Here is a 27731-nt window from a genome sequence, read left to right as displayed (position 1 = left end):
AAAACAAGCATCAAAAAGAAAAAGATGTATATTTGACTGCATACCCCTACCATAAATGAAACCAAAAGACAACTAACAAATAGATTTTAAAATGTGGCAACGTGTATATTTAAAAACAATCCTTAAAAAAAAAAAGACCACCACTCTAATGAAGTCACAAAAGTAGAAATACAAGTATAAAAGATGTTCAGTTTTTATAGTAATCAGAGATAAGAAAATTGAAACAAGGTGCCATTTTAAACATCAGTAAGAATAAAGGGAAGAGGCACATACTACAGGTGGTAAGCCTATCTTTCTGGGAATGATACAGGCAAACCTTGTTTTATTGGGCTTTGCAGATACTGAGTTTTTACAAATTGAAGGCAAGACCCTCCACCAGCAAAAAGATAACTCGTTGAAGGCCCAGGTGATGGTTAACACTTTTTAGCAGTAATTTTCGATTAAGGTATGTACATTGATTTTTTTTAGACATAATGCTATTGCACATGTAAATAGACTACAGTATAGTATAAACATTTCTATGCACTGGGAAACCATAAAATTCTTGTGGCTCACTTTATTGTGACAATCACTTTATTGTGGTGGTCTGGAACCAAACCTGCAATATTTCTGAGGTCTATGCCTGTATGAAGAATTCAAAAAATTTAAAACATTTACACTGTTCTTTAAATTGTACATTTCTACTGCCAGGAATTTACCCAAGGGACGTCACTGTGCACACGTGCCTAGGAAAGGGTGCAAGATGTAGTCCTGGTTATAACAATCAAACCATTAATGAAACATTTTATCAAGTCATACGGCAGATGACCAGGCAAACCCAGAGAGAAGATGTGACCCATATTAATGGACATGGGACAGTAACAACCATATCTAACATAAACTTAATGATGAGGCACCTCATAATGGCCTTGTGAAGAATGCACTGTTGTGTCCGTTCTTTGCACATGAGGAAGCAGAACCTCAAAGAAAGCAAACAACTTGCTTAGAATCACCAGCCAAGGAGTGACAACAGGACTGGGACCTGGGTCTGTCTGAAGTAGACATCCATGCTCTTAATCCCACACCCCAAGGCCCCTTCATTTCAAATTAAGTGAAAAAAGGTCATAAAACAAGTCTCTCCTGGTCCCATGTTTACAAACACCCAAGCATTCAATGCAATGCCCATTAATAATCATCCAGTCAGATGCTGGCCAGACAACTCGTCCTAATGCAACAGAATGAATCAGGCAAGACCAAGTTTAATGTTCTTGTCAGTTATTTATTATCTGTCATTCTAAAGACTAGCACATTTACAGCATACATGGCTTAGAATGAGCTAAGAATATATAAAATGGTAACTACATGTTTTTTTATATATATATTAATACTGTCCAAAACAAATAAATAAAAGTACTTTAGTGCACTAAGCTTGGTAAGTACAACTGTGTAGAGACAAAACTATATTATACAATATTTGTATATTTTAAAGGAAACCAAAGGCAACTGTGCCGCAGGTGCTTTGACAGAACCCACAGCACATCCCAGGCTTTCAGTATGTCTCAACATTTCTTATTCAGTGGGGCCTTACAAGGAACACTGGGTGGAACCTCTATTTTATAGTAACCTGCAAGACTGACTGCCTTGTGCAACTGAAAACTCGTAGACCCTGCATGTCCGGAGGAGCTGCTGGCCACCATGACAACGGCCTTGCTCGGCAAGCATGGGAAGTGCCTGAGGCCCTTTGAGACTTGCCACATGGGAGCCTGGTAGCAGTGCTCAAATAGAATACTGGAACCTGAATATTTTCTACATGATTAGCCAAGTCAGAGTTTCATGGTGGTCCATAACATGAAGACAAAATTGGGAAAATAATTCACAAAGGTGCCACATGCGAAAATAGCTAACAACCAACTCAACGTTTGCTATATTCCCTTTTGATAAATGCAGGTATTGAATGCACTTCAGACCAAAAAAAAAAAAATCTGAAAACAATATGGGTGACGTTTAATTTAAAAAGACAAGGGAATATTTTAAAAGGTAGTGATGTCAAAATGAGAAAAGATGGAAATGTAAAAGATACTAGAAAAATTACAAATTAAATGGTAGGTAAAAGGCTAATCAGCCATATTGGAAAGGGTCTGTTCAGGGATTGGCACAACAAGAGAACCTGACACCAGCTGCTGCCCTCCCTGAAGTGGGTTTGGTGGACATAGGTTTCTCTGCCGCCCCCCTCCAGGGAACCCAACTTGACAGAGTGGTGAGCTCCAACTGTCCCTTACTGACATGTCTTCCACACCAGTTCACACTCAACCAGTGGAAACTTTCCTTCCATCAGACATCAGAAGACATCAGGCTGTCTGCGCACTGATTTCCAAGTAGGAGGGATCTGAAAGGTCATCCAGTTCCACCCTTACCAGCTGCTCACTCTGTGTGTCCCTGCCACAGAGGGTCCTGCCCGTACCTCAGCTTCCCAGGCTATTACATTTCCAAGTGGAATTTCTAAAGGAGCCCAAAGAATAATACCCAGAGTTGTAGGCACGGGAATTTCCTAAGGGTGCACCAATCATTAGGATTAGCATCATGAATGTGCCACATATATTCCTTTTATAGCCTTTTAAATAACATATAAACATAGTCATCATAATAAACAGAATTGATAAAACAAAAACTAAGGAAAAAAACTGCTATATACAGATAAGACATCATCTTATAATAGATGACCAGACATCATTTTCTATGAAATCCCTAAGTTTTATGGCCCATTAATCCCTTTCAAAAATCTCACTTCAGGAGCTAATTTCCACTTTCTCAATAGTCACCTTACATAACAGAATGAGAAAAGGATAGTAACAATTATTGCAAACTTAAAAGACACTTTCATTAGATAGTCAAACATGACTGTACTGTCTTTAAGAAGACAAATAGGGAAACACATAAAAGGATATCTGATCTCAAAAGATTTAGGCTTCCACCACCTACACGCATAAATCTCCACTGCTGTGAGAGGCATCAGCCATACCCATGTGAGGTCCTGGAGTGCTGTAACTCAGCCTCCAGAAGAGAAGGGGACATGCACCCTGGGTCACAGTGGGACTAGACATGGAGATGAGAGAACAGGAGACAGCTGGCTTCCTGTTCTCAAGCAGACACCCTCTTCTATAACTCATAAGGGACAGAAGTGGTCCCCATTGTGAGTGGCTTTGTAGGTGTTATCTTCTAATAAAGTCTTATTTCAGGCTATTTCTCAACCTTTACTTCAACTTTTGGCTCCACCTGTGCCATCACAGACATAATTTATTGGAGCCACCTGCTCTCGCTGCATGAGCCAGAGCTAGCTTCTTTCCCCAAAACTTGGATTAACGTAATACTTACTGGTCTGTCCAGGATCCAACGGTTTACTGTTTTACATTCAGATTTTAAAAAGTAAATTGTAATTCAATGCTCAATTTTGAGTTACTCAGTAGAAAAATATGTGAGCAGCTTCCTAAGTGGACATTCTAAAAAGTCTTTTAGCATTTCAGACCTGCCTAGTTGATTCCTAGAGGTGACTATCGATGCCGTCTCTGTGGTTCTGGCTGCAGGCTATTTAAATGGGCAGTTGTTACTACCCACACTATTGAGCCAAACATTACCTCCTATTGATTCCAACTCAATAAAAAACATGCTCCATAGACTCTTTAGTGAAGTATTTTAAAACACAAAAGTAAAAGCCAATCCTTCAGGTCTTCTTGAAGAATTCATATATGACACTAGAGGGTACCCACATTTGTTATATAACAGCTAATTAGAGGACACCGTGTGTTCAAGTTTCAACCTTGCCGTAAGTCCCTTCGGGAGGCCTGTAATGCTTGGGGAAAGCCTTCAGCTGCAGGGAATTAAATGCATATTTGCGACTTCCAACATTCTTCATTGTATTTTCTCTTCGACAACCCTCACTGGGGAAAAAACAAGCACAAGAAATGACAGCAGTAAAAAAGGAAAAAAAAGAAAAGACTTAAACTAAGATGGAATGAACTGATTATTTTTATAGCATTAAAAAAAAGGTTAATTTAAATGGGTGCCAGACTATTTCCAACAATACACACATAAGATGGTGGGTTTCTGAGCAAGGCAATTAAGAAGCACAGCAATGGACATGTGTATGGGATTGCGTGTTTTGCATTTGCGAAAGCAGTGCTGTATCTAAATGAAAGCAAACTTTTAAAAAAAGTTAATGGTTTCATGTATTTCATTTCTAGGTATTTCAGTGTTCTATCCTAACTAGTGGTTTAAAGCTTCTGTTACATAGCAAATTAAATGGAAAACGAGGTAGTGCAACTCTTACCGAAGTCTTTAAAGAGCTGCATCTTTCAATGTTAGAGCTGTTAATCACCTCAAATTCAAAATGCTGATTTTCCTTGCAGAATTCACATGTAGCAAAGCCATGTGGCTGAGAAGGCTGCAATAACAGGCTGTCTCCTAAGTGGGTGCAAAACAATCCAGTGGTCCCAGGTGATGCATGATGGGTCTGCAGGGTTATCAGGGCTGGGGTGTCGTGAAGGGGTGACCCTACTGAGGTCCCCTGGGGGCAGCCAGCCACCCTCTCCAGGTGAACTGCCCTCACTGTGGTCACCTTTCAGAAGAGTGCTACAAAGCCAGCAAGAGCCCACAGGGGCACTTCCCTAGAGAACCCAGGACCAGCACCGCCCCAGCTGTATTTGATGGGGGGCTGTCTTGGCAACCCAGTGTGCAAAGCAAGCGCAGAGCAGGAGGATGAGGGGTAGGCGGGCCTCACATTCCCAAATGAGAGCATCAGGGAAGTACTCTGGAAAGTGTTCTGGTGTAGACATCAAATTAACAGGCAAAAGCAACTCAATATAAATGGCTTCCTAAAGTCTAACTGTATTTTTATATTTTCTGAGACTGTCAATGAAATCAACTAGTTATCAAATTTAGTACAAAAACCCTTTATGAGGTGTAAAATTTAGAATATTTCCAGTTGTATGAACACCATTATGTCATGCATTTAAAAAAAAAATATCAGGGGCAAGTGAAGTGAAAATGACATTCTCATTTTCAAGAACATATAAAATATTTTTGGGGAAACAGTTTTATTCAAAAGATAAGCATGGGTATTTCAGAAAAGTATTCACCTGCTTGTTATTAAGTAACTTAGTAACTCAAATATGCTTCCTCGTCACCAGGGCCTCAAGCCCTCAGCAAGATAATATGTCATCTGAGCTGAACGCCTAGGCCATACGGGAGGGAGCCCCTAGGGTAAACGATCATGTTTGTCTAACATCCAATAATCAGATAAAAATATAATTCCAATTAAAGCAGAAGCTCTAGGTTCTATGGACAGTTAGTCTCATTTAATCTTTGGAAACTCATTATCGGACTATTTCAGATGTGGCTTCTCCATTTATATAGAAATGTATATACTTCTCAAAAACCACCTATTACAAATAAATGCCTACCTGCTTTGAGGAGCAAAGAATAATTTGGGAACTTTGATATCTTTTATTTACATGTTAAAGAAGGTAATTACTGGTTTAACTGGCTGAATACATTATACGATAATAATTTCTTTTTCAGGACAGCCTTTTTTTTTTTTTTTTTAAAATACAAAATTAGGATGGAGACCCAAATGGCAACTCGTTTTAGGGATAGTTCTGGTTTTCCCTTTCTGGTGGGTTCTTCCACTTTAGGACCCATCCGGGTGCATTGGTGTCTTAGTGACCCTGAATGTGTAGAGTGACCAGGTCTCAGCAGTAGCATCAGCTTAGAAGCCACCTGAAAACCATCACCAAATCTCAGGGACTCCCCTTTCTTGAATCATCTTCCCCTCTTTGTTTCATCCTGCCTATTCCTCACTAAAGCAGAAAAGATTCCAGATATACATGTAGCCTGATTTAGAGTAAAAGGCCTTAGTGAGCTTAAAATTCAGCACAATAGGTGGGCATACTGAGTTTTTTCTCTGATAGTCTACCAAAACAAAAACAAAGACAAAGACCAACAACCCACGGCACTAGGCTGTTGGTGTCCACTGTCGTGCTGGCCTTACAACTGCAGAGTTAGAACGTGGTGGCTTTTGACCTGGCCCCTGAAGAGAAAAACAAAGAACCATATCCTCTTTCCCTTCAATTTCATATCCTCTCAACCTAGCACCAAACCTACACACAGCAGGAAGGCCTGGCTGCACCATGATAGCCAAAGAGCAGGCTGTAGTGTCCATGAGCCCCACGCCCCCAAACAGGGGCTTCCCTAGCTGGCCTGGCCTTCCTTTGCTGTGCAGTGGGTCTTGAGCGAGTCTCTGATGAGTCACAGATGTACACATGGGCCCAGGGAAGAGGGGGCCATGCTGTCAGTAGTCATCTGTGCGTGGCTTCTGTCCGGCCTGGAGTGAGTACCAGCACATGTCACCCCTCAGGGCATCGGGGAGCTGTGAGTGGGAACTGAGCATGTCGTGGACTCTACTTTACCTCCTTCAAATAAACTGAACAAGTCTTAGTTGATATGTGCACCACAATCTAGAGGACAGCAAGTGGTCAACATACGTCTCATAGAATCCCAGACTGACAGGACCTCCCCTAGTGGCCAGTGTCACATTCTACAGTCTACTGCCACCAGTCCCTGGCATTTGGGGACGGGCTCTCTGCTGAAGGATGTCAGGAGCTGTGCCACAGAACACTCACCTCATTTATTCTAGAAAAGACAGTGCAGCCACACTGCACCTGTGAGGAGACTGGACTCTCCCCAGGTGCGACACCTGCCCTAGGGCTCCTGCAGTACTCCGGTGGGTCTGGGAAAGAAGGGTGCCCAGGTGTGTGAGGAGGACTAGCTTCCATTTTAGAATTTGAAGTCTAAGTCTGACACTCGTCATTCACTGCCAACTGCTTCTGCAATTCCTAAAACCCAGACTCAGATCTGAGGCCAAGCCAGAAAAATCCCAGAGAAAGTTCTGGAAGTCTTAGGGAGAGAGTGTAGAGGCAAGACTCTGTGGTAGACTGAGTTTGTGTGCATGCATGGATGTAAAGTTTTTGAAAAAGCCAGCTTTTCTAAATTCACTCCAACTTTTCTAGACTGGTAAAAAAAAATTCATAAAATACAGTGTATGAGGAACCAGCTGGAGGTCAAAAACGGATCACAGCACAATTTGAACTGAAAGAGAGGCCACCAAGTATTTCTTACACAGGGTCCCTGGATCTTCCTCCTAATTCACTCTGTTATTTTTATAGGCGTTCAACTACCCTTCTGCCAAATGTGAATGTTAAGGTTATAAATCATCCCACATTATGGACAGTGCCTTGTTAAAATTAAGAGTGATAATAGCAGAAACCAAAGTAACTCTTTCTCTCCCACAGCTCCATCTGGCACAACTGCCTAAAAGGCAAGCCTCATTTTTTTGATCACTGTTCTTTGACTTCTTTTTTTCATTAGTAACTACATTTGATTTGTGATGATAAAAGATGTCTAGAATGTAATCCAAATTTAAAGATGTTGTCTTTAAATGTCTGAAATGAAAAATGCTATTTCAAGAAAAATAAATGTATATAATTTTAACTGCCTTTTGTTAGTATATGCATTAATTCCTGTGATTAGCTTAATGATACTTAAAGATATAAAAGAGTAAATCTAAAGTCACATGCAATATGTTCTCTTATGTGCCTGACTTGGTACAATATGCTATTGTAGTCACAGCTGTGTCACCTCATACTGGAAATAATAAACATGAGCAAGGAAATGTTATGATTCTGCAAACTGTTTGCTACTGTAATTTAAGGGACTACGCTTTGAAATGAAAGCAGAAAGTCAATGTCCTATTAAATAGGCTTATACAGTTGAGCCAGTAATAAAGCATCTATCATTTTCTTTTCATTTCTCTTCAAAAGGAAAGGAAAGGTTAGCAGTACATTTAAAGAATAGTATCAAATATACAAATTCTTTCAGACAGAATTCCTTTCTCTTGGAAACAGGGCACATGTGATATACAGGTAATAAATAGCTTTACATCAGAAAATAGGAGATTTGGTACAAGTGATTCAGCTAAACAATGCAGTCACAGGGCACTGTAAGAACATGTTACAAGCACTGAAAGCTACAGAATTTAAACAAGCAAGTCCTCTTGGTGAAATAATTTGGCAGGTATTTATAGTTCAGAACAACAAAACGCCAAACTGTAAGGCATGAAATATTTCTTGGCAACCACGCTTTGACACAATCCTTCTGTCCAGTTAGGTGTATTCTGGCACTTTTGTTTTCTTGTGACTTATTATTAATTTTTCATAATGATACTCATTTGCAACGCAATTTGGTCACCAGGTATGCTATGCTCAGAAAGAGCCACACAATCAGTAAATTGGGGCTCAGAGCTAATAAAGGGATGGAACAGAGGAGGCTGGGATCTAGTCTTAAGTCTCGGATGGGCACCAGGCCGCTCAAGTTCTTCTGGGTGACTACCTCCCGTGTTCCAATGCTGTGAAAAGGAAAAAGTTTGGGAGAAAGGAAAAGAAAAAGGGAAAGGAAATAAAGAAAAAAAGAGAGAGACATGCAATGGATTTTATCAACATTATGGAAAAAAGAGGAGAACCAAAAAATAAAGTTAAAAAAAAATGGAATGAAGCCACAACAGAAAGAAAAGATGAGATGCAGAAAAGGGTGTGAAAGGAATACCAAAACAAAACCAGCACAGTCACAAGGAAAAAGAAGAGAAAGAGAAGTGAAAATAAGAAAAAAATACTGTAGTCTACTGAAAACACACACACAGGCTGACTAAATGGTTTTCCATGTTCACGCTCTCAGCTGCCCAGCGCACGTCATGCCGCCCTGCCAAGCGCTCACATGCTGCAAAGACATGGATCTCAAACAGCAAGCTGAACATGAAGAACCATTGGGCAGTTTGACCTTCTCACAGGTGCCTGAGGTGAGGGGGGAGGGGGGCACGGGGAGGGGCTTGCCAAAGCTGCCTCTTGATGAACTCTTCAAACAAATACCTTTTACCTCAAGTGTCAACCCAAGGCAGAGCCCTCACCAGACTCGCCTTGGCTTTCAGATCCAGCAGTGGCAGGATATGAGCTACTGGTGGCTCCAAGTTTTTCAAGTTATTATCCCCAAGGATGGCATCCGACCAAGCTCCACTGGGAACTTTGCATTTTCCCCACTTTTGGTGCTCCAGAAAAAATGTCCTGAAGTGAGATGGCAGCCAGAAACGTAGGACTCCGGAACCACATCCTCTATGCATGGTCATTAAGGTGGCAATAGTGACACAGAGATGCCAGGACACTCTGGGAGAGGGAGAGGCCAGCGAGCCTCCCAGGCTTTCCCAGAGGAAACAGGAAGCCTTGGACGTGCCCTGGTAGGGGTGCTACTCTGACAGTGACACTTTCCATGCTGTGAGCACTGGCTGACTGTCACATTCCCGAGCAGGCAGTCCTTAGGCAGGCCCACTCTGAGTGTTTCAGCCACTGGATGGGAGAAGAGGGGGCTACCAGCAGTGAACTGGAGCAGCTCAGACAGCTTGGAAGAGCCATGTATACACATTTCTTCCCAATTCCATGTCCCACGGTGTCCCACTGGTAGCTTGAAATAGGCCTCAGTGGGAGTATTTATGCTGCAGAAATTGGCAAATGCTGCAGATCAGGGGTTTCGGAGATTTTTTTGAGAGAGAGTTAGTTGTTCAACATTTGCTAGCATAGCACTGCCACTGCCTCCCCTGGGCCTCCAGGAGAAAGCCAGCCTGAGCATCGGCTTCGGCCCTTACACCCACTCCTCACCGACCGGCACGCTGGCCTGCACGCCCTACTCTCCTGCGGTCAGATATAAGTGAGAAAACACGAGAACCAAAATGCACTCCCTCACTTAAGGGCATAACCACTATTTACTGCTCCCTCTTTAGGGCTCGTGACCCAGCCCCTTGGGCTTGTAGTCGATGAGCACACCTGTCTTCCCCGCACAAGGTAATCCAGAAAGCACAGAAATCAGGTGTAACAGTGTCGCCTTAAAGCAAAAGCATGTGACCAGAGACTGAGATGCTCTACAAGGTCGGGGGATAAGACACCCTGGGATGGTGCTATGAGGATTCTGGGGACATGCAGAGGTGAAATGGGATCAAGCTTCATTTTTAGTAACTTCTTCAACTTATTATTGTAAGACATGTTCACTGTAGAGATTTAGAAAATTCTGAAAAACATAGATAAGAAACTTTAGACAGACAAACATCATTGGAAGTGGGTGGGGGTTTTAGAGAAGGAGGAGAGACCAAGGGAATGGTGCCTGTTCCCATGGGAGGAGGGCCCTTCCCTGCTCAGGACCTGGGGGGGCCTCATCTATAAGCTAAGAAAACAAAGCCGACTGTACAGAGTCAGGAGCGCTCAGAACGGTGACAGGCGTGGTAACACCCAGGCGGTGGATGAACAGACAGCCACTGGGAGACACAGGTAGAGTGGCAACAGCCTGTCGATCTCATTTAAAAGCCTTACAAAGGTGTACACTTTTTTAACCTAAGAAATCAGTGGGGAAAATGTGGCTAGAAGAACACATAAGGATACTCATTGCACCATTTAAAGTGCTCAAAACCATGAACATCTTAAATAGTCAATAACCACCAATTGGATGCATTATACTGTGTTAAAAATGGTAAGGTCTATGTTTATTAACCTGAAAAATGCTCACGAGACAGTTAAATGAAAAAAGCAGGCTAAGAACAGTAAGCAGGACTGCACATGTGTTTGTACTTGTGTATGTTTAATTTTCTATTTTATTCAGGGACTGGCAAAGCAATGTGTTGATTAACCACACTCACACTCATGTGTATGTATGTATGTATCTATGAAAGAGTATATATCAAATGTCAGCACTGTTACTTGTTAATAGTAGGACATGGAGAATTAGGGGGGTATGCGTGTGTGTGTGTGAACAACCTGCATTTTCTAATTTTCCTACAAGGAGTATCAACTAATTCTATGATAAAAAGTAAAAAGTGCTTTGTACGTGTAAACTTTAATACCGATCTGTGTGCGTGCGGGCACTGCCCCTGTCACCCCACACAGCTACCGGCGGCAGGTGGGGCAGGGCGTGTCACTGAGGGGCCACTTTCTCCCTGGTCTCCTGAGCCCTTTGTGCTCAGGTGCAGTCAGGATGAACTCTTGTTTTCACTGCATTTGTACCAGAAGCCAAGACTGGACAAAGGCCTACATATCAGCTGTACAACTGGCTCCGGGCCCGGTCTCCTGAATGGTGGGTGTCACATGCCACTGAGTCAGCTCCAACTCCTGGTGGCCCCATGAATGGCTGATACCACAGTGTCCTGTCCTCAGCAGCCCTGCTCAGCTCTTGTAGACTCATGCTTATGGCCTCTTTTATGGTGTCAGTCCATCCCATACTGGGTCTTACTCTTCCTGCTGCCTGCTATTTTTCCCAGTACTACTATTTTTCTCCACAGAACCCCATGTTCTCATGTGCCTGAAGCAGGGAAACTGCGGCTTTGTCATTTTTGCCGCCACCGGATGTTTCAGGCTTCCTGTGCTTTCCTGAGGGACCTGATCCTAGTATTTGCTCCGACAACCAGAGGCATCCCCCCTCCGTGTCTCCTGTGTCTTTGCCGGCTGAGGTGTGCATGTCACCAGGGCAGTGCCTCCCACCACCTCTCAGGTAACAGGGCACAGATGTGACTGGGAGCCTGGCCTTGCCACTAACAGCACCAGGGACAGCGAGTCTGAAGGGCATGAACTCCATGAGGACGGCCCCTCAGTCAAGGGCACTCTGGGCAGGGGTCTCTAAGCCTCCACTGCTTCCCTGAGGCTAAGGGCAGGAAGGGCGGTGAACTTTCTGGAAGTGTGTTCTGACAAAACAGAGAAGTTTAGATGAACTCAGAAAGACAAAACAGAGACGGAACAATTTCATTTCTATAAAATGCTCTATTACCAAGAGGCAGGAGCTCAGGCCTGGCATTTGTGCATTACTGTGAGAAGGTCAAACAGCAGAAACATACAGAAAGGATAAGAGAATCAAACACTTTAAAGAATTTGGTGAGAGGACAAATGACAGAACATTCAGTAGGAGTGACCGTTGCAAACGAGACTGTGACAGCATTGGTGACTACAGTGAAGGAGACAGGAAAACCAGGTTTCTTATCCTTTCTTTTGGTATGTGCGGTAGGGTGCTCCCCGGCAGTGCTTGAAACAAGGCATCGGTCAACAGTAGACACTTTTGAGTCCTGGGTTTCATTCTGCAAACACGCCTGCTGCCTCAGAATCAGAACATTGTTAGGGTGAGGTGGCCACAGCCCACGGACAGGCTGGCGGGTGGCTGCCATCGCCACAGAACACGCATCTGACACTTTGCTCATAAAAGCAAACTGTGTCGACTGCTAGGGAAGAAGCAGAGCAGACCAGTGCAACCTGCAGACACGCTTTTGTCACTCCAGTTTGAAAGGAGACATACAAATGATGTAAATAGCAGACGCATGCTGAGACAGCTCTGGCCCTAAGTCACACCCACAGCAAGGCTGGTGGCTGGGGGGATGCCATGTGCCACACGGCTTTCACGAGGTGCTCCCCGTATCACTCCTGACACCCAAGCTGGCCCCTGTATACCTGTTTCGGTGCAGTTCTGCTCTAGAGACTGCTAGCTCTCTTCTCTCCCCCTTGACTTAAAAGAGAACATTGTCTCAATTTGATGTAACTAGTGCCAATAGTTTGACTTTGTAGACACTAGCGAATTTTCCAAAGTCAAACCAGAGCATGACACTGGAGTCAAGGGGCCTTGTGCCAGGGAGCCGGGGGAGGTGGCAGCGGGCGGGTGGGGCACGGACTCACCTGCGCATGCATTCCAGGGCCTGGGTGAAGACCTGCGGGGCCATGCCATGCTCGTGCTGCAGGATCAGGCACTGTTCCAGCGTCACCGACATAGCCGTGCGGTCCTTGGCGCTCTTGCAGCTGGTGAACCGGACCCCATTAAGGCGGCGACAGATCTGCCAATGAGAACAGGCTGTGCTAAGAAGGTGACTCTGCAGAATGGAGACTCACTCCACACGGGACATAGGCTCTGGAGGACCCAGCAGGGTATGAGGTACCAGCTCAACCCCAGACCCAGCCATACCCTCTGCACCTCCTCCCCAACTTCACGTCCTGCCAGAGCTGGTGATGGAGAACAGTCACTGCCGTGGGGCCGCCTCCGTTGCCACCGCGGGGCATGTGCCTGCTCCCACCGCGCGGATGCTCCTTCACAGTTCAGGCTCCCTCCCTTTCGGAGGTGTCATCCTCTTCCAAACTACGACACCATCATCTTGTCACATTCAGCCTTTTGCTGCTGACCCCTCTGAGGAAGGGTAGAAGGGCAGCAAAAACTAACTCAAGGAAGTCAGAGCAGCTCAAAGAATACCGAGGCCTTGGTCAGGTCCTTAGGCCTTTCTGGAAGGCTCAAAACGGACCCACTGGTCTCTACTCTCCTGTCCCACACAGATGGTGGCCACCTCCTGACCACCAGGCCTTGCAGGCCATTCATCCTCCACCTCACTCGGGCTCTGGTACAGGACAAGGCACCAGCGTGCCTGCCCCTCACACATGAGGGGCTCACGTGGTGCGCCACGTCGAGGCTAGGAAAGGGACACTTCAGGGCATCCCCTCGCCTCATGGTAAGGATGTTTGGGGTCACTCCATCTGCATTGCTGGGTACAGTCCATGGTACACAGTCCCCAAATCCAAAAAGCCCAAAACAAAAGATTCTTTGGGTAAGTTTGTGGCAACCTCATTTGGCAGCATACCCAGGGCTGAGCTGGTATAGTCCTGTTTATAATTTTTATTTATCCCTCTTGTATAACTAGTCATACTTTTCAGTGAGGCAGTGTTAATGGGTTTGATTCCAGAGTGTTTTCCAGAGTCTTCTGGGATGTTAAATCACGTACATGCACTACGTTACACGTATGTGCACCAACTATTATACCATGTCTCTTCTCAAATAAGGACACCTTTGAATTCCAAACCATCTGGCCACAAGAGCTTCAGATAAGGACCTGCGGACCTGTACCAGGTACTGTGAGAACACTGCTATGAATGAGAAACCATCCAGGCTGGACAATGGTGGGCTCCAGTGTCGTGCTGCGCTCCCAAAAGATCTCAGAGACACTGCGGCCCCGCCCTGAGGATGGCACCACACCTGCTTCTCAGGCCAGCACAGCCAGAGCCTATGGCCACCACTGGGATGCCCCCAGGCAGAGAGCACAGTGTGGTCTGGTCGCTGTGTCCAAGAAAAGACAAAATGGAAGAGGCCCAAACGAGTTCCGCCAAGACCACCGGGAAGATGGGCTTCTTCTGAGAATGGACAAAAAAATTTTTAAAAGAAAGAAAAAGACCCTAAGTAAACCCTAAGCTAGGTAAACAATGATTTCATTCAGATATGTAAAACTCTGACTGACAGATCAAGGGTGGCCATGGACACGCTCACTAAATTCTACAAGCTGCAGAGCTCACGGCCCAGACCTGTCATAAGCTGGGTCGACAGCATTCACAGACAGAGCATCCAGAGCTCACATGAGGCTCCAGAACGAAGGCAGAGGCTAACGTGCATCTCTGCCCAAGAGGGGAGAGTCTGTGGTGCCAGAGGGCCACCCTGGGGGCCCTCCATGAAGTGAGGGATTTGACCTGACTAATGATATTCCAACTGTTTAGCCAAGGACCCCCTGCTCATGCACACAAATGAAAATAAATAAGATCCAGAGAAGGAGGCAGCCCCGGTCCGAGTAAAGATGGGGGGACCCAAGACCCGAGTGGCTTGACACTGGTGCCCCTACCACCCACTTGTCCTCCCCAGGGGATCCCAGGTGGACAATTTGAGACCCGACCTATCCAAGGGTCCCTGAGACCCTTCCAACTCTGAATCTGTGCTTCTGTACCGTTGCAGCCTCTGATGGAGACAAAAAACATGGACTGGAGGGAATACTTTTTGGACCTAGTGACAGGGGATGGTTGATCATCGCTACAGGTGATTGTTTTCTTTATCCTCACTCAAGGACAGGTTTACTGATTTGAGAGAGAGAGGGAAGGGGAGAGAGAAGCATCAATGTGAGGGAGAAACATTGAATGGCTGTCTCCTGTACATGCCCCCACTGGGGACTGAACCCACAACCTAGGTATGTGCCCTGATTGGGAATCAAACCCGCAAACTTTTGGTGTACAGGACAATGCTCCAACTGACTGAGCTACCCGACAGGGTGGTGATAGTTCTTCTATCATGTAGCAAGAGAAAAAAACAGAACCACAGTTCCCAAACAAGGTATGCACAGGTTTCTGCATCCACTCTTGCCTACGAAGCTGTGGGGGGACAGTCCCCCTAACTGCTCCCTGCGCTCTATAACCAGGGCAGTGATCCAACTGTCAGTGGAGAGTGCAGGGCCAACTCCTTCTCCAGGACAGAGGGGTGTGTGTCCACCCTTCCCCTCTGCTCAGGCCAGGCAGGGAGCTGGTATGCCATCTGGGGCCACTTGTGAGTCCCCATGACAAACAGGTCCCAGTGCTGCTGTGGAGATGAGTTAAACCCACCCTGTGAGGGGTGAGTGAACAACTAGCTATTAAACTGCTGTGACACCAGGCTCAGAGCAGGGACCTGGAACTCCACATATTTGCAATGTTAAGTGCTCAGGTCAAAGAGGAGATCCAAGCTGCAGCGTATGATAAACGATGTTTACAGGGACTATAATGGTCACCAGAGTCTCTCTTTGGACCTATTCCAAGATGCAGGAGGCAGGGAGTTTAGCTGGTATTGACTGTGCAGGCGGTCCAAGGCTGACAACAACCATCAGCCTGGTTATTAAATGCCCCAGGGGACAGATTCTATGTCAAGCTTAGAAGAATTCAGGAGGCTGAAAGTCATGAACTCACAGGTAACTTTCAGTATCCGCGAGAGTTTTGGGACATGCTCAGTGTCTTTCTCTTGTGTCTATATGGAGAAATGCCCTCTCTCCATTCCTGGCCCAGATCTGGATTTGTTATTGTTGTTGTTGTTATTACTACTACTGGCAGCAGGAGCAGCAATAACCCCCTTCTCCCTGTAATGCACACCTCAGCAGCTTGCCAGAGGATGTCCACGTTCTTGTTCTTCCTGGCGTGGACGTTCTGGCCCAGGAAGCGCAGCAGCTCCGGCAGGCATGTCTGGCTCCGAGACCGAGGTAAGCCTGGAAGAGAGGAAGAGCTGGGAGCTGCTGCCCCGCCCAGGAATGCAGCCCAGTGAGTCGTCTAGGCTCAGGAACGGCAAAATGAAGAGTTTCTGGCTGAAGCTGGAAGTTCAGTGTGATTTAAACAAGAAAACAGGGGTGTTTAGGCCCTGGTCCTGGCTACCAGTATGGTGAGCACTTAATTACCTTCATTGCCATTTCAGTTCCACCTGCAAAGGGCACTCCCTTCATCCCCTTTCAGCTCTTCCAAGGGGCTGGAGGGTGCACACTGAACCATCAAGGGCAGGAGGGAGTGAGGAAGGAGTGAGGGGGACCCATCTAGTCTTCACAACCTTCCCCAGGGATGGAGGATGCTTTGGGCACTAGTGTCAACCACTAGGTGGGCTTGGCCATTGCTGGGTCATGTGGGAAGGGCAGCCTCCTGCAGGCAGAGTTGGAGTGGCCTGGGCAGGTGTCTTCCCACCCTCTTTAACAGCTCCCTCTGCCACAACATCTCCAAGTCCTTCTGGGACTCCTCAAACTAAAGATCAGTCATATTGCCACCTCACCTAATAAATCTAGGATGTTCAGCCTCCGGGATCATCAGAGTCTCGAGGTCAGGGCTAAGGATAACAGCCATGGTGCCTAAATCTTCAGATCGAATCCAAATACATGGAATTCTGGGATCTAGCTGCACGTGTAGCGTCCACCATAAAAACTCACCCTGGTAGACACAGGATCCTATGCTAATTATTTCATACTCTCAGTGCCACGCTGGTCAGAGAACAGGGCAGAAACAGAGAGACTGAAATATGCTTGGTCTGTAATGAAGGCTGTGGGTGCCCAGAGGAGGCAAGTTTGAGACAAAGCAGAATTCAGCCTCCTGGAGGAGACCATCTTACTTCCCCAGATCAGCTATAGCTTATTCCTGGCACCCCAACCACCCCATTTAGTGAACACCTGCCCACTGATGAACGGAGCAGGCAGAGCGGTGTTCACTGGGTGGGTTCCATCTGCTCGGCCCCACAGACCAGCAGTTCTGGCGGGGCTACAGGCTACACGGCTGCCACTCCCCCAGCCTCCTGGGCCAGGGTCTGGAGCTGCTGGCCCCGCCCCGGAGAGGCTCCCGCCCAGGTAGCTTTCGTTCCTGTAGCGGCACCCTCCTTGGCCTCCTCACTAGACCACGTTAACAGCTCCTGGGGCCTCGCGTCACTGGAAACGGTCCACCCCCCAAAATGCGAAAGGGCACAGAACTCTCTCTTCCTGACCACAACGCCTGCCAGTGACTGAGACAGTGTGTGACAGCAGCCTGTGTGATACAGGTGGGAAGAGGACCGGCCAGAAAGGAGACCCCTTAGGACTGCAGGCCGAGGGCAGTTTTCTGGGCGAGGTCTTGACAGGGTAGAGTCTGAGTGGGTAAGGGGGCTGCCTCGGGGGGCAGGGAGCAAGGAAGGAGGCAGAGCCCAGAAGGCCAGGAAGCACTCAAAACACCCAATGTGACATAAGACAATGGGTGGAACCTACCACGAATGAAGAAATACTTACAATCCTCAGGCAAAACTTCCTTAAACTGCTCAAAGTAGGAATTTAATCGCACCAAACTCTCCACATTGATAACTTCTTGTAAAGATGTATCACCAAACCTTTGGAGGTCACAGGAGACACTGTTAGTTGGTTAATGTAGCTTTCTCCTGGTATCATCATAATACATCAAAGTTAAGAACACCGATTCTCTCAAACATTTACTGTGCACGTAAAATTCTGAGCCACTTTCCTCCTCCCAAGCATAAGGCTGTTCTCCACTGTGTTGGTGACAAATTCAAACCCATTTCATTAGCAGGGGCCATGCACGATGGGTTACAGATGAGCCTAAGAGGTTATGAGGACTCAGTCCGTACCAGCTCCTCGCGCAGCACAGCCCTGCACAGAAACCCCGACAGTGTGTGGCTGGGAGTCTCCACATCCTCCCATCCTGTAGGTACTTAGGAGAGGGGACGGCAGTGGGGTGAAGCTGGGGAGTAAGGACACAGTCCTGCACGTGGTCTGAAGCTGCTCTGCTGAACTCTGTCTGCTGAATGACCACACCTGGCAGCTTTTCTTCCTGGATGGTGTGGAGACTCTAGCTCTTCTCACCACACAGGTTTACCCTGCCCACTTCGCAGGCAGTCAAGATGTGCCAGAGGCCTAAGGGGGAGGCAGAGGAGAGCCAGCACCAGGAAGGTGCAAAGCGGTCCCCAAAACACACAGGGTCTGCACTGACTCCAAGGCCGAATGTGCAGTCCAGCTCTCCCCCTCCCTGCGCAGCAGCCACTTCATGGCCCCCCGTCCTTGCTCAGAGTGCAGGACTCCTTCCTGTGGGTCCATTACAGCCTGTCCACCTCTGAGGACCATATGGCTTTTCCTCTAGGCTTCTGCTGCCTTAGGGGTCGCCCTGGGGCATGCAGCTGAGCTTGTTTATGAGCTGAGGAGTGAGTGTCCCAGGAGCAAAGCAAAAGCCCTGCACTCACCCCGCCGTCACGTCCTCCTCCACCTGCCACCTCTGCTCGCTGCGATGGGACCCTGCCTCGGCCCTCCCTAAAGCTGCTCTCCCAGTCATCAGGAATGGCAGCTGCCATTCGCAGGAGACACAGTTCTCCTCCCTGAGACGTACTCCCTGCCCGGCCCCGACACGCCCACCCTCCCTGAAGTGGGCTCCTCCAACTGCCCAGAGCATGAGCTCCTGGCTCCTGAACTCAGTGCCCCCAACTCCCACTGCCAATCTAGAAACCTGGCTGTCACTCTCATCACTGTCTCTCTCTCACACCTGCCCAACTAAGACCCACCTTCAATTTCACTGCTGAAATCGCTTACCGCCCACAGGGCTCCCACCTGCCTCTGGCTGGACTCTCCCACAACCTCCCCAGCACGCTGCACCCTAACATCATTCAGCACACAGCCAGCAAGCACACTCGACTTAAAAGGTAAACCTGACCATGTCCTGCCCTGCTAACAGTTCTTCCATATCTCCCACCAGTCACAACACATTTGCTAAGTGGGGTGACCCTACACCGAGGGGTCAATATCCATTATGGTTAAAAACCCAGTAGGAGTATAGCCTATCATCCTGCAGATCAAATGTCCTTAACAGAAAAAAGGCTTTCTATTCTAAAGTACACACAGCATATGAATGTAATGTGAAGTCAGAAAGATTTTCATGTACTAGTGATAAAGGTCATTGCAGGTTACACCCACCCAATCCCCCCTCCTCTGCAACACACATTCAGTGCATGAGCACCCACACACACACACCTGCACAAAGGACTCCTCCCTGCTGCCTAGCAGGTGACCCTGGAGGGAGCTTATGAGGCATAAGCCTTTAGGTATGGCTCTCAGCCTGGCACTCAGGCCTGTCTAGCCTCGCCACTGCCCAGCCTGCCCGGGACTGGCCTCTGGCGCCCAAGCAGCTTGTCCCTGCCTGTGTTTGCTCAGGGTTCTTGGCCTGGGATGCCAGGTTTCTCCTTTCCCCTACCATCTGATCAGTTCCTACTTACTCTTCAAAACCCACTTCAGCAATCACCCTATATCGAAAAGCCCTCAGAGACCCTCTCAGACCTTGTTAGGGCCCCTACTCCCTGCATTTATTTTCATCCTTGAACCCACATCTCTTTCCTACCAGCCCAAGTCTCTTGAGGACATGAGCCATGTCTGGCTCATCGTTGTGTCCTCAGCACCAAAGACAGAGCAGCGCATATGGCTGCACTTAACGACTCTTGGCCAAAGAAGGAAGGGATGACAAAGTCCACCCAGCACTCGGAGCCTGAACAGGGCTAAGTACACTTCCTACATCATCTCCATAACTACCCCAGCTACTTCAGTCCCCGAGAGGGCCAAGCACACACCTCTCCGCCAGCGTCTGCTGCTCGTTGATGCCCACGTTGAAGAGGACGGGCTGCACCCGAAGCAGCATGCCGCTCTGGATCTCCCGAGGCAACGCGTCAAACAGGGGGCCCGGCAGAGGGATCCTCACATTAAACCCATCCCTAAGACGCGGGAGAGAGGACGAGGAGGGGTTAGGCTTGTGATGGGGTGGTGGGAGAGGAGGAGTGTAAGAAGAGGAAAACCAGCTCTCCTCAACATGGAGTGCGGGCTGGCCATCTGGCTCAGTGATTTCCAAACTGCTGGGTGTGACCTTTAAAGCAGGAAATTAATGTAGAGGGCTGTGATCAGCACTTTCAACTGAATGAAATAATAAAACAAAAATGAACAGTGTGCAGCAGTGACTTCCGGTCAAGATGGCAGTGAAGGTAAATGTGGTACTCACCTCTTCCCACAACCACATCATTACAACTAAACTACAGAACAACCATTATGCAAAACCACCTGAGGTCTGGCTGAAAGGAAGTCCTACAACTATGGAATTAAAGAAGCAGCCGCAGTGTTCCCGGTAGACAGCCTACCTGGACCACCGAGGAGGCTCTGGCTTGTACCAGTGCTGGGAGCAGGCTGAGGGTAGGGAACACGAGAGGGTGCTGAAGGGATAGAGCTAGCTAGACGTGGGAATGGGATCCGGGAGCCACTTGCACATCAAGCCACACTCCTCAGGGACAGAGGTCAAAGGTTTGAGTACTGAGGGCATGCAGCTGGTCAAAGAATACCTGTACAAACAGCCGAGTGTAGTAGTGAGGACACTGAGTTTCGCAGTGCAGTGCCAGGTAGCACTTCCACACGGTGTAATGCTGCATAGCCCGAGTAGCTGAGTGCATGCCCTGCGAACACTCCACCCCTAGTGCAGACACCCCACCACTGGCTGTAGGTGCTCAACCCCTCCCACTGAGGCTGCCCTTGGTGCTGCATGAGAGGCTGCGTGGGGTTTCCAGGGATCCTTTGTTTAGGCCCATGGTTCAGTGCTCTCTGTCAGTGGGCTCCAAGTGAGGGCAACTCGCTGCATGCGGGGACTAGGGGCTGGGGGTGTGGAGTTGATAGTTCAGGGAAGTCTCCCCATCGACCAAGATGGTGGCAGGGGGAGGTTCCTACACTGAGAGTGTGCAAGGCTAACAAGGAAAAAGACCTCCCCCTACTCCCAGTACCAGACCGGGGTGGGACTAGGGGAAGGTATTCAGTGCGCCATGGAAGGCAAAATAGCAATGTGGGTGGTGCTGGACCAAAGAGGCCAGTCTAGCCTGGGGAAAGAAGGGATTGTTTGGGATGTGAACCCACCCAAAGCATGTGAAAGCACCTGGTCCACCCCCACACCCAAATTAACATAGTCCAAGGTAAACAAAATCTCACTCTCTTTGGCTCTCTGGCATCCTGGCTCATGACCTGAACTTGGATGGTGTACTAGCCTATTCTCTCCACGGGCCCCATGGCCTTAGCAGCCACGGGGCCCATGGCCTCCAGGAGGAAGCTTCTCTCTCAGTCTCTTGCCCAGCTAGTGACACACTGGCTGGTACGTTCACATGACCTTGTGGCCCTGGCAACTGTGTGGCCCATGGCCACACAAGCTCCACAAGCAGCTTCCAGGGGAAGCCTGAAATAGACTGTAGCTGGGAAAAAGCTAAGCTACCTGGATGTCTACTTAGCAGTCACCCGTGGGCTCCAAAGGATGATAATTTAAAATGAAGCAGGAATTCTGGACACTGGCTTTTGTCTTGGTCTTGCAGAGGATATGAGCTTTGAGACAGGATTTTGCCATTCTCACAGATAATGCAGCACCTGAATAAAACCTCTTTCCTTTTACAGCAGAATCTGCCTTACAAGTTTGGCTTGTATAACAACAGGCAGACAAATCCGCCATTTTTTTGTTGTTGTTCAGAGACAATAGAGGGGCAGAAACATGTAATGGGCTGGTCCCACACCCACATGTGCTAAATAAAAATTGTGAGGGATATCTTGGCTGTGGAGGTCCCCCGTAAAGAGCAAGAGGTCCCAGCCCCAACCAGGCCCCCCAGCCGAGGGTTCCAGTGCCAGGAAGTGACGTCTCCATGACTTCTGGCTGTAAAAAACCAATGGAGATTTAGGCTGAGGGAGATAGAGGGCAGCTGGAGCCCCAGCAGTTTCTCTTGAAGGGCCCCCACATGGACTTACTCGAACTCACTCCCTCTAAGCACCAGCACTGGGGCAGCAGCTTGAAAGGCACCAAAGACATATGAGGAGGAACTAAATTGTCTGGCATCAAGGCAAGAGCTTGGGGGACAGCTTTCTCCCAGACAGAACTGCTTGCGCAGAGGCCAGTGTTTCTTTTCTAAGCCCTTCCGCCAAAGAGCAAGCCTGCAGATGTCATATCTGAGACTCCATCAACCTGGCTCACATGGTTAACCCTGCCCTGGTGATTTCCTGCAGCCCTGCCCCACCCAACTTTCAGGCCCACCCAAGCTGCTTCCAGTGGCTTTTCCATACCAATGGCCTGTCTCAGCTCATTCTTCATATTTTCCTAAAATCTCTCAAACAAGCAGCATCTGGCCTCAGCATGCCCCGTACCTCTCACCAAGTGGTCCCAGCCCTGGCATTAGCAGCAGCCGGTCTTGGTTCACAGTGTGGCCTCGCCTGGGCACCTCCAAGCCCAGCAAATATAACAGCCACCTGCATATCGCTTTGAAGCTCATGTTGGTTGGCCCTGGGGAGAACGCAGGTGGTGGTTGACCTTGGCCTGCATCTCCCAGAATGCTCCAGACCACATCGAAGCCACCTCCCAACCACCCAGCCACCTCCACAAGTGACACATTCAAGGGGCAGACTCAGCAGGCACCAGAACCCCAGTGAAGTAAGTTCTGCTCTATGGACCGGGCCCCTGCACAGCTGATCCTCAATGGTGGTCAAAGGGTGGTACTCAGTAGTCACAGCCATTCCTCACTGATGATCAGCCTGGAGGTATATCCCTCCCATCGATGTGTCAAGAGTAATCAAGACTCAGCTACAAGAGGAGGGTGTACACAGCCCACATGGTAGGTGCACCTCAAGTGCCCAGCTTGGGTGATGAGGGAGGCTGTGCCACTGGACCCTACAGAACACTTACTACATTAAGGCCATTCTACCAAGCCTGGGAGACATAGAAGCTCTACTTAATAAATAGAAACAAACACAGGGAGGATGCCAAAATGAGGATACAAAGAAACATGTCCCAAATGAAAGAACAGAACAAAACTCCAGAAAAAGAACTAAACAAAATGGGGACAAGCCATCTACTAGATGGATGCAGAGTTTAAAACACTGGTTATTAGGATGCACAATGAACTTAGAACATCAACAGCATAAAGAAGGACCAGTCAGAAATGAAGGATACACTGACTAAAATGAAGACTAGTTTACAGGGAATCAAAAATAGAATAGATGAAGCTGAGAATCAAATTAGCAATTTGGAATATATGAAGTAAAAAATACAAGGGAGCTCCCATAAGACTATCAGCTAATTTCTCAAAAGAAACTTTGCAGGCTGGATAAATTAGCAAGAAATATCCAAAATGATGAAAAGCAAGGGTCTACAACCAAGTATACTCTACCCAGCAAAGCTATCATTTAGAATTGAAGGACAGATAAGAGCTTCTCAGACAAGAAAAAGCTAAAGGAATTCACCACCACCAAACTAATATTATATGAAATGTTAAAGGGCCTTCTTTAAGAAGAAGAAAAAAAGATTAAAAATGTGAATAAAATGGCAATGAATGTAATCTATCAACAACTGAATCTAGAAAAACAAAATAAACAAACAAGCAGAACAGAAACAGGATCATTGGTAGAAAGGACACTTTGATGGCTCCCAGATGGGAAGAGAGTTGGCGGGATGGGTGAAAAAGGTGAAGGAATTAAGAAGCAAAATTTGGTAGTTACAGAATAATCTTGGGGATGTAAAGTACAGCATAGGGAATATAGTCGATAATAGTCTAATAACTATGTATGGCGTCAGATGGGTGTGGGATTTATTGGGATGATCACTTAGTAAGTTATATAATGTCTAATTGCTAGGTTGCACACCTGAAACTATATAATAGTGTATGTCAACTAATTAAAAAATTAAAAATTAATTTAAAAAACAGTATACAGCAGATAATAAACATAAATTAAGACACTGCTAGTTCTGGGAATTTAATAAAATACTTCTACCTATTTCCTGTGATAACAGGCAGCATGTCAGTCGATGCACTGGAAGTGGCCTGAGTGACTTTGAAGGTCACGTTCCTCAAGTCCATAATTCCAAGGCTCATGTCCTCCAGCATGGCCAGTTCCTCACCTGGATGCAAAAGAGGGAAGGGGGCTGTTAGATGGAGGGGACCTGCCACTTTCCGCATGGACTCTGCCTGGTCACAGGGTGGGGTGCAAATGAAAGGTGGCACAATCAGGTGTGGCTGTGATGAGAGGTAGGGAGAGTGTGGGCAAGTGCCCTTCTAAGCCTCTACACTGGGCTACTCACTTCTCCCTGACTTAATGCTGGTATGAAATCCACAGTCACATTAAAAATGAAGCTGGTGGTAATTCTAAAAGTACTTTAAAAAATTATTTATTTTTACATTCTCAGAATAAATAAAAATGAAGGTAGGGAGGAAAGAGCCTTTTTCAGAGCAATTTGGAAATAACTATGAAATTTAACAATATTTCTATGCATTGACACAGCAACTTTCCTTCTAATAATCCAGTGGCTACAGAAATGGGCCCACAAGGTCACAGACCATGTGTAGAGATACATACCAACACTGTTTTCAGAACTCAGATATGACCCAAACATCCAACAGAAAGTTGGAGCTTAAAGAATCATCATCCATCCTCAACTAGGAAGATCCTCCAGATACGTAACAAAAGCCACAAAACAAACGGGTTAGGGTAATTATACAGGACTCGCATCTGGTTCTTTTAACATATTTTGGTAATGTTTGATTTATTTGAATCAGCATGAGTTATTTGTTTAATCAGAAAAATATTTAGGAAAAGTACAGGATCACGTGTGTCCACACACGCACGAAACCCCGGATCGCAGAGGCGCAGGGTGTGAGGGCCCCGGGGTCTCACCATAGGTGCTCAGCAGGCTCTCAAACTGGGCGAGCAGTCCGATGGTGTAGAGCTGCCGCAGGAAGCCGTCATCATGTAGGCAGTTCCTCAGCTTGATGATGAAGCCACAGATGAGGGCAGTCAGCTGTGGGAACAGACACCTCCTCACCCAATGTTAGTCGCCCTGGCCCCGGCTCCTCTGCTTCCTCACTCCAGTCGCGCTTCAGCAGGATCCCTGTGCTGTGGGGCATGGGGGTGGGAAGTGCCTGGCTCTGGGACCCCAGGGAGGGTGTGCCATGCTCCAGGCCCGCTTCTCTGTTACTCCCACAGGTAAGTTTGGTTTTGGCTCAGCCTCTGACCTTACCTCCCTACATTTACTCCTGGGCTAGAACCTTCTGGAAGCCAAATTAATTCCCCTCAGTGAAAGGGTCTACATACTCACAGTTCCATACCAGCTCTGGCTGGAACCTAGAGTGACCACGATAAGGAACAGAAGTGAGAGAGGACACAGTCACTCGACCTGTCTCCTCAGTGGGAGATTTCCACGGGACGAAACAGGCCTCATGGGGATGGGTGAGGACACGCAGAAAACCAGCCCAACCCTCTATGGCCATTCCCTTTCCTGGATTGATGACTGGCATCTATGGAACTTGTGACATTCATTTAAATTATTCCATTCCCTGAGGATAACAGAAATCACTGAAACAGAATTGTACACAGCTACAGAACTAAGCACCTGCTGTTTTATAAACAAGAAAACAGATTGCACTGACAGCAAACAGCCATGTCTTCCTCACTAAACTCCTTTGTAGGGGGCAAAAAAAAGGCAGCAAAGAGGCCGGAGCCATGGGCAGCCCCAACACATCCTTGGGGCAGGAGGAACAGGTGTGTGCATTCCCAAAGCCCGTTCGCAGGGAGAAGCCAGCGTGGAATCAGACCCACGCCCAAACACAGACGACTGAGTAGATTCTTCCCTCTGTATTAAAATCTAGATCTCCATGTTAAATAAATGTAAAGGCAACAGAGAAGAACACGCTGCCGTCTGTGGTTTCTCCAAAGTACAGAGAGAGGGAACTGCTTCCTGTGCCTGTTTTTCTGGGGCAGAGGTGCTGGGACTTACGGTTTGGCAGAAGACCACGTCGCGGCGGTGCTGTAGGCTTAGGTAGGTGGCTATGGTGGGTGCGCTGTCCTGCATGAGCAGGAAGACCATCGCCTTTTTGGCCTTGTCGCTCATCATAGCCACGCAGTCAGTGAGTGTGGTCAGCAGGGGGTAAAGGGCCTCACTCCATTCACCTGAGCACGGGGAGCGGGGGCGGAAGCCAGTGTTTGAGAAAGAAGATTGAAGAATGAGGTTCTGGAAGTCTAACAAGGTGCCCATCCCTAACCCACACTGCTGTCCCACTCCCACCCCTTCTGCATCTTCTAACTCTGCCTGGCCCAGGCTCTGGCCCCAAATGGCACCAAATTCTACTTGGAAACAATCCAGTCTCTAACCTTCCAGCCTGAAGCCTTTCATTAAACTCAAACGTTATTTCTGGGACTCTGATGCATGCCTGGTCTCCCTAACCTATGGGAACTCAACATGTTGAAGAAAAGAGAAAAAAAAAATTCTGCAGGTCATGACTGATAAATTATTCTGTCCACAGAGGCCAAGCCCCTTTGACAGCACCGGAGGTCTCCTACTCAGAGATAAGGGCACCCAGGAAAGTGACCTACTGTCTTGCTTCTCTTGACGCAAGTATTAAGGAAGACCCCTGTCCTTGTAGAGCAAAGGACAACCCCATCTTTGTCTAGTCTTCGTGCAACTGGGCTAAATTCCCCTTTGCATGTCTGGAAGAAAGACTGTTCCACAATGTTTCCCTGTGTTTTCAGGTCCCAGAACGTCCCTTTCTTCTGCACTCACCCTCTTCCCACCCCAACCTTCCTGACCAGTTGCCATCTATTTCGAGCCTGGGTTCTTTTTTAGGGATATAAGGAAGCTTTGACCCTGTACCAAAACAACTTTGTAAAAATAGAACCTCAGGGGAGAAAAACAGAGTGAAAGGTATTTTTGGCTTTGGCTCTTTTTTTCCTTCCTGTTTAGAAGACATTTAAAAGGGAGAAAACATGCTCTCATCAGTTATATTTTTAACAGGTCACCAAACCCAAAAATAGTCATTTGGTCATCGCCACTGGGTGCACCCACCACACCAAGTACGGCAGAGGCAGTGGAGCGAAACCTGTGCCTCTGAGCATGAGGTGTCAGCCACAGAATGCCCACAAATGTGACCGCACTCAGGAAGGCCCTGGGGCTGCACGAGCAGCACATCTGCAGGAAGGGTAAGCTCTGTCAGATAAACACAGCAAGAAGGGTTGCCTGGATCTGCTCTCTCAGACTGTGTGTTTAGCGCTTCATTGAAAAGCAAATTTTAGAGAAATGCCTCTTAAAACCTGCAGAAGGACTTCACTATATTCAGTGTTTGGTGAACATAGATTTTTGTAGTACACGTAGCTATTCAAAATTTGGCAATGACCTAACTGTGTATGTCTGCACACTCTATGTGGACAAGGGTTTATATGTGTAATGGAAAAAAGCAGGCTTAAATTTAGAAAGTCTATAGCAGAAAGGTCTTAGCAAATAAATCATCATGACAAAGAACCCTGGCCCACAGAGGGGAAAATGTGAGTG

General features: G+C 47.3%; 1 protein-coding gene across 9 annotated transcripts in view; it reads right to left on the bottom strand.

The window, feature by feature from the left end:
• Positions 1 to 1221: 1221 nt before the first annotated feature.
• The window catches only part of INPP4A (inositol polyphosphate-4-phosphatase type I A), a 130855-nt gene continuing 104345 nt past the window's right edge, over positions 1222 to 27731 (bottom strand). For 5 of the 9 annotated variants that reach the window (XM_054586175.1, XM_054586190.1, XM_054586181.1 and 2 more), the window contains 8 exons: positions 26184 to 26356; positions 25085 to 25208; positions 24185 to 24311; positions 19984 to 20124; positions 17651 to 17748; positions 16014 to 16126; positions 12774 to 12928; positions 1222 to 3914 (listed from right to left, as the gene is read on the bottom strand). In XM_054586175.1, the coding sequence (XP_054442150.1) occupies positions 3782 to 3914; positions 12774 to 12928; positions 16014 to 16126; positions 17651 to 17748; positions 19984 to 20124; positions 24185 to 24311; positions 25085 to 25208; positions 26184 to 26356 (1064 nt within the window). In that variant the 3' untranslated portion in view covers positions 1222 to 3781. Of the gene's footprint in view, positions 8435 to 12773; positions 12929 to 16013; positions 16127 to 17650; positions 17749 to 19983; positions 20125 to 24184; positions 24312 to 25084; positions 25209 to 26183; positions 26357 to 27731 lie in introns of all 9 variants that reach the window. The other 4 variants (XM_054586165.1, XM_054586184.1, XM_054586185.1 and 1 more) reach the window with 1 other exon arrangement.

The sequence above is a fragment of the Pteronotus mesoamericanus genome, unplaced genomic scaffold (genome assembly GCF_021234165.1).
Source record: "Pteronotus mesoamericanus isolate MK-2021 breed Mesoamerican mustached bat unplaced genomic scaffold, CSHL_Meso_final contig_121, whole genome shotgun sequence".
NCBI lineage: Eukaryota > Metazoa > Chordata > Mammalia > Chiroptera > Mormoopidae > Pteronotus > Pteronotus mesoamericanus.
Note: the sequence above shows the minus strand (reverse complement) of the source record. Positions and strands in the feature narration are given on the sequence as shown.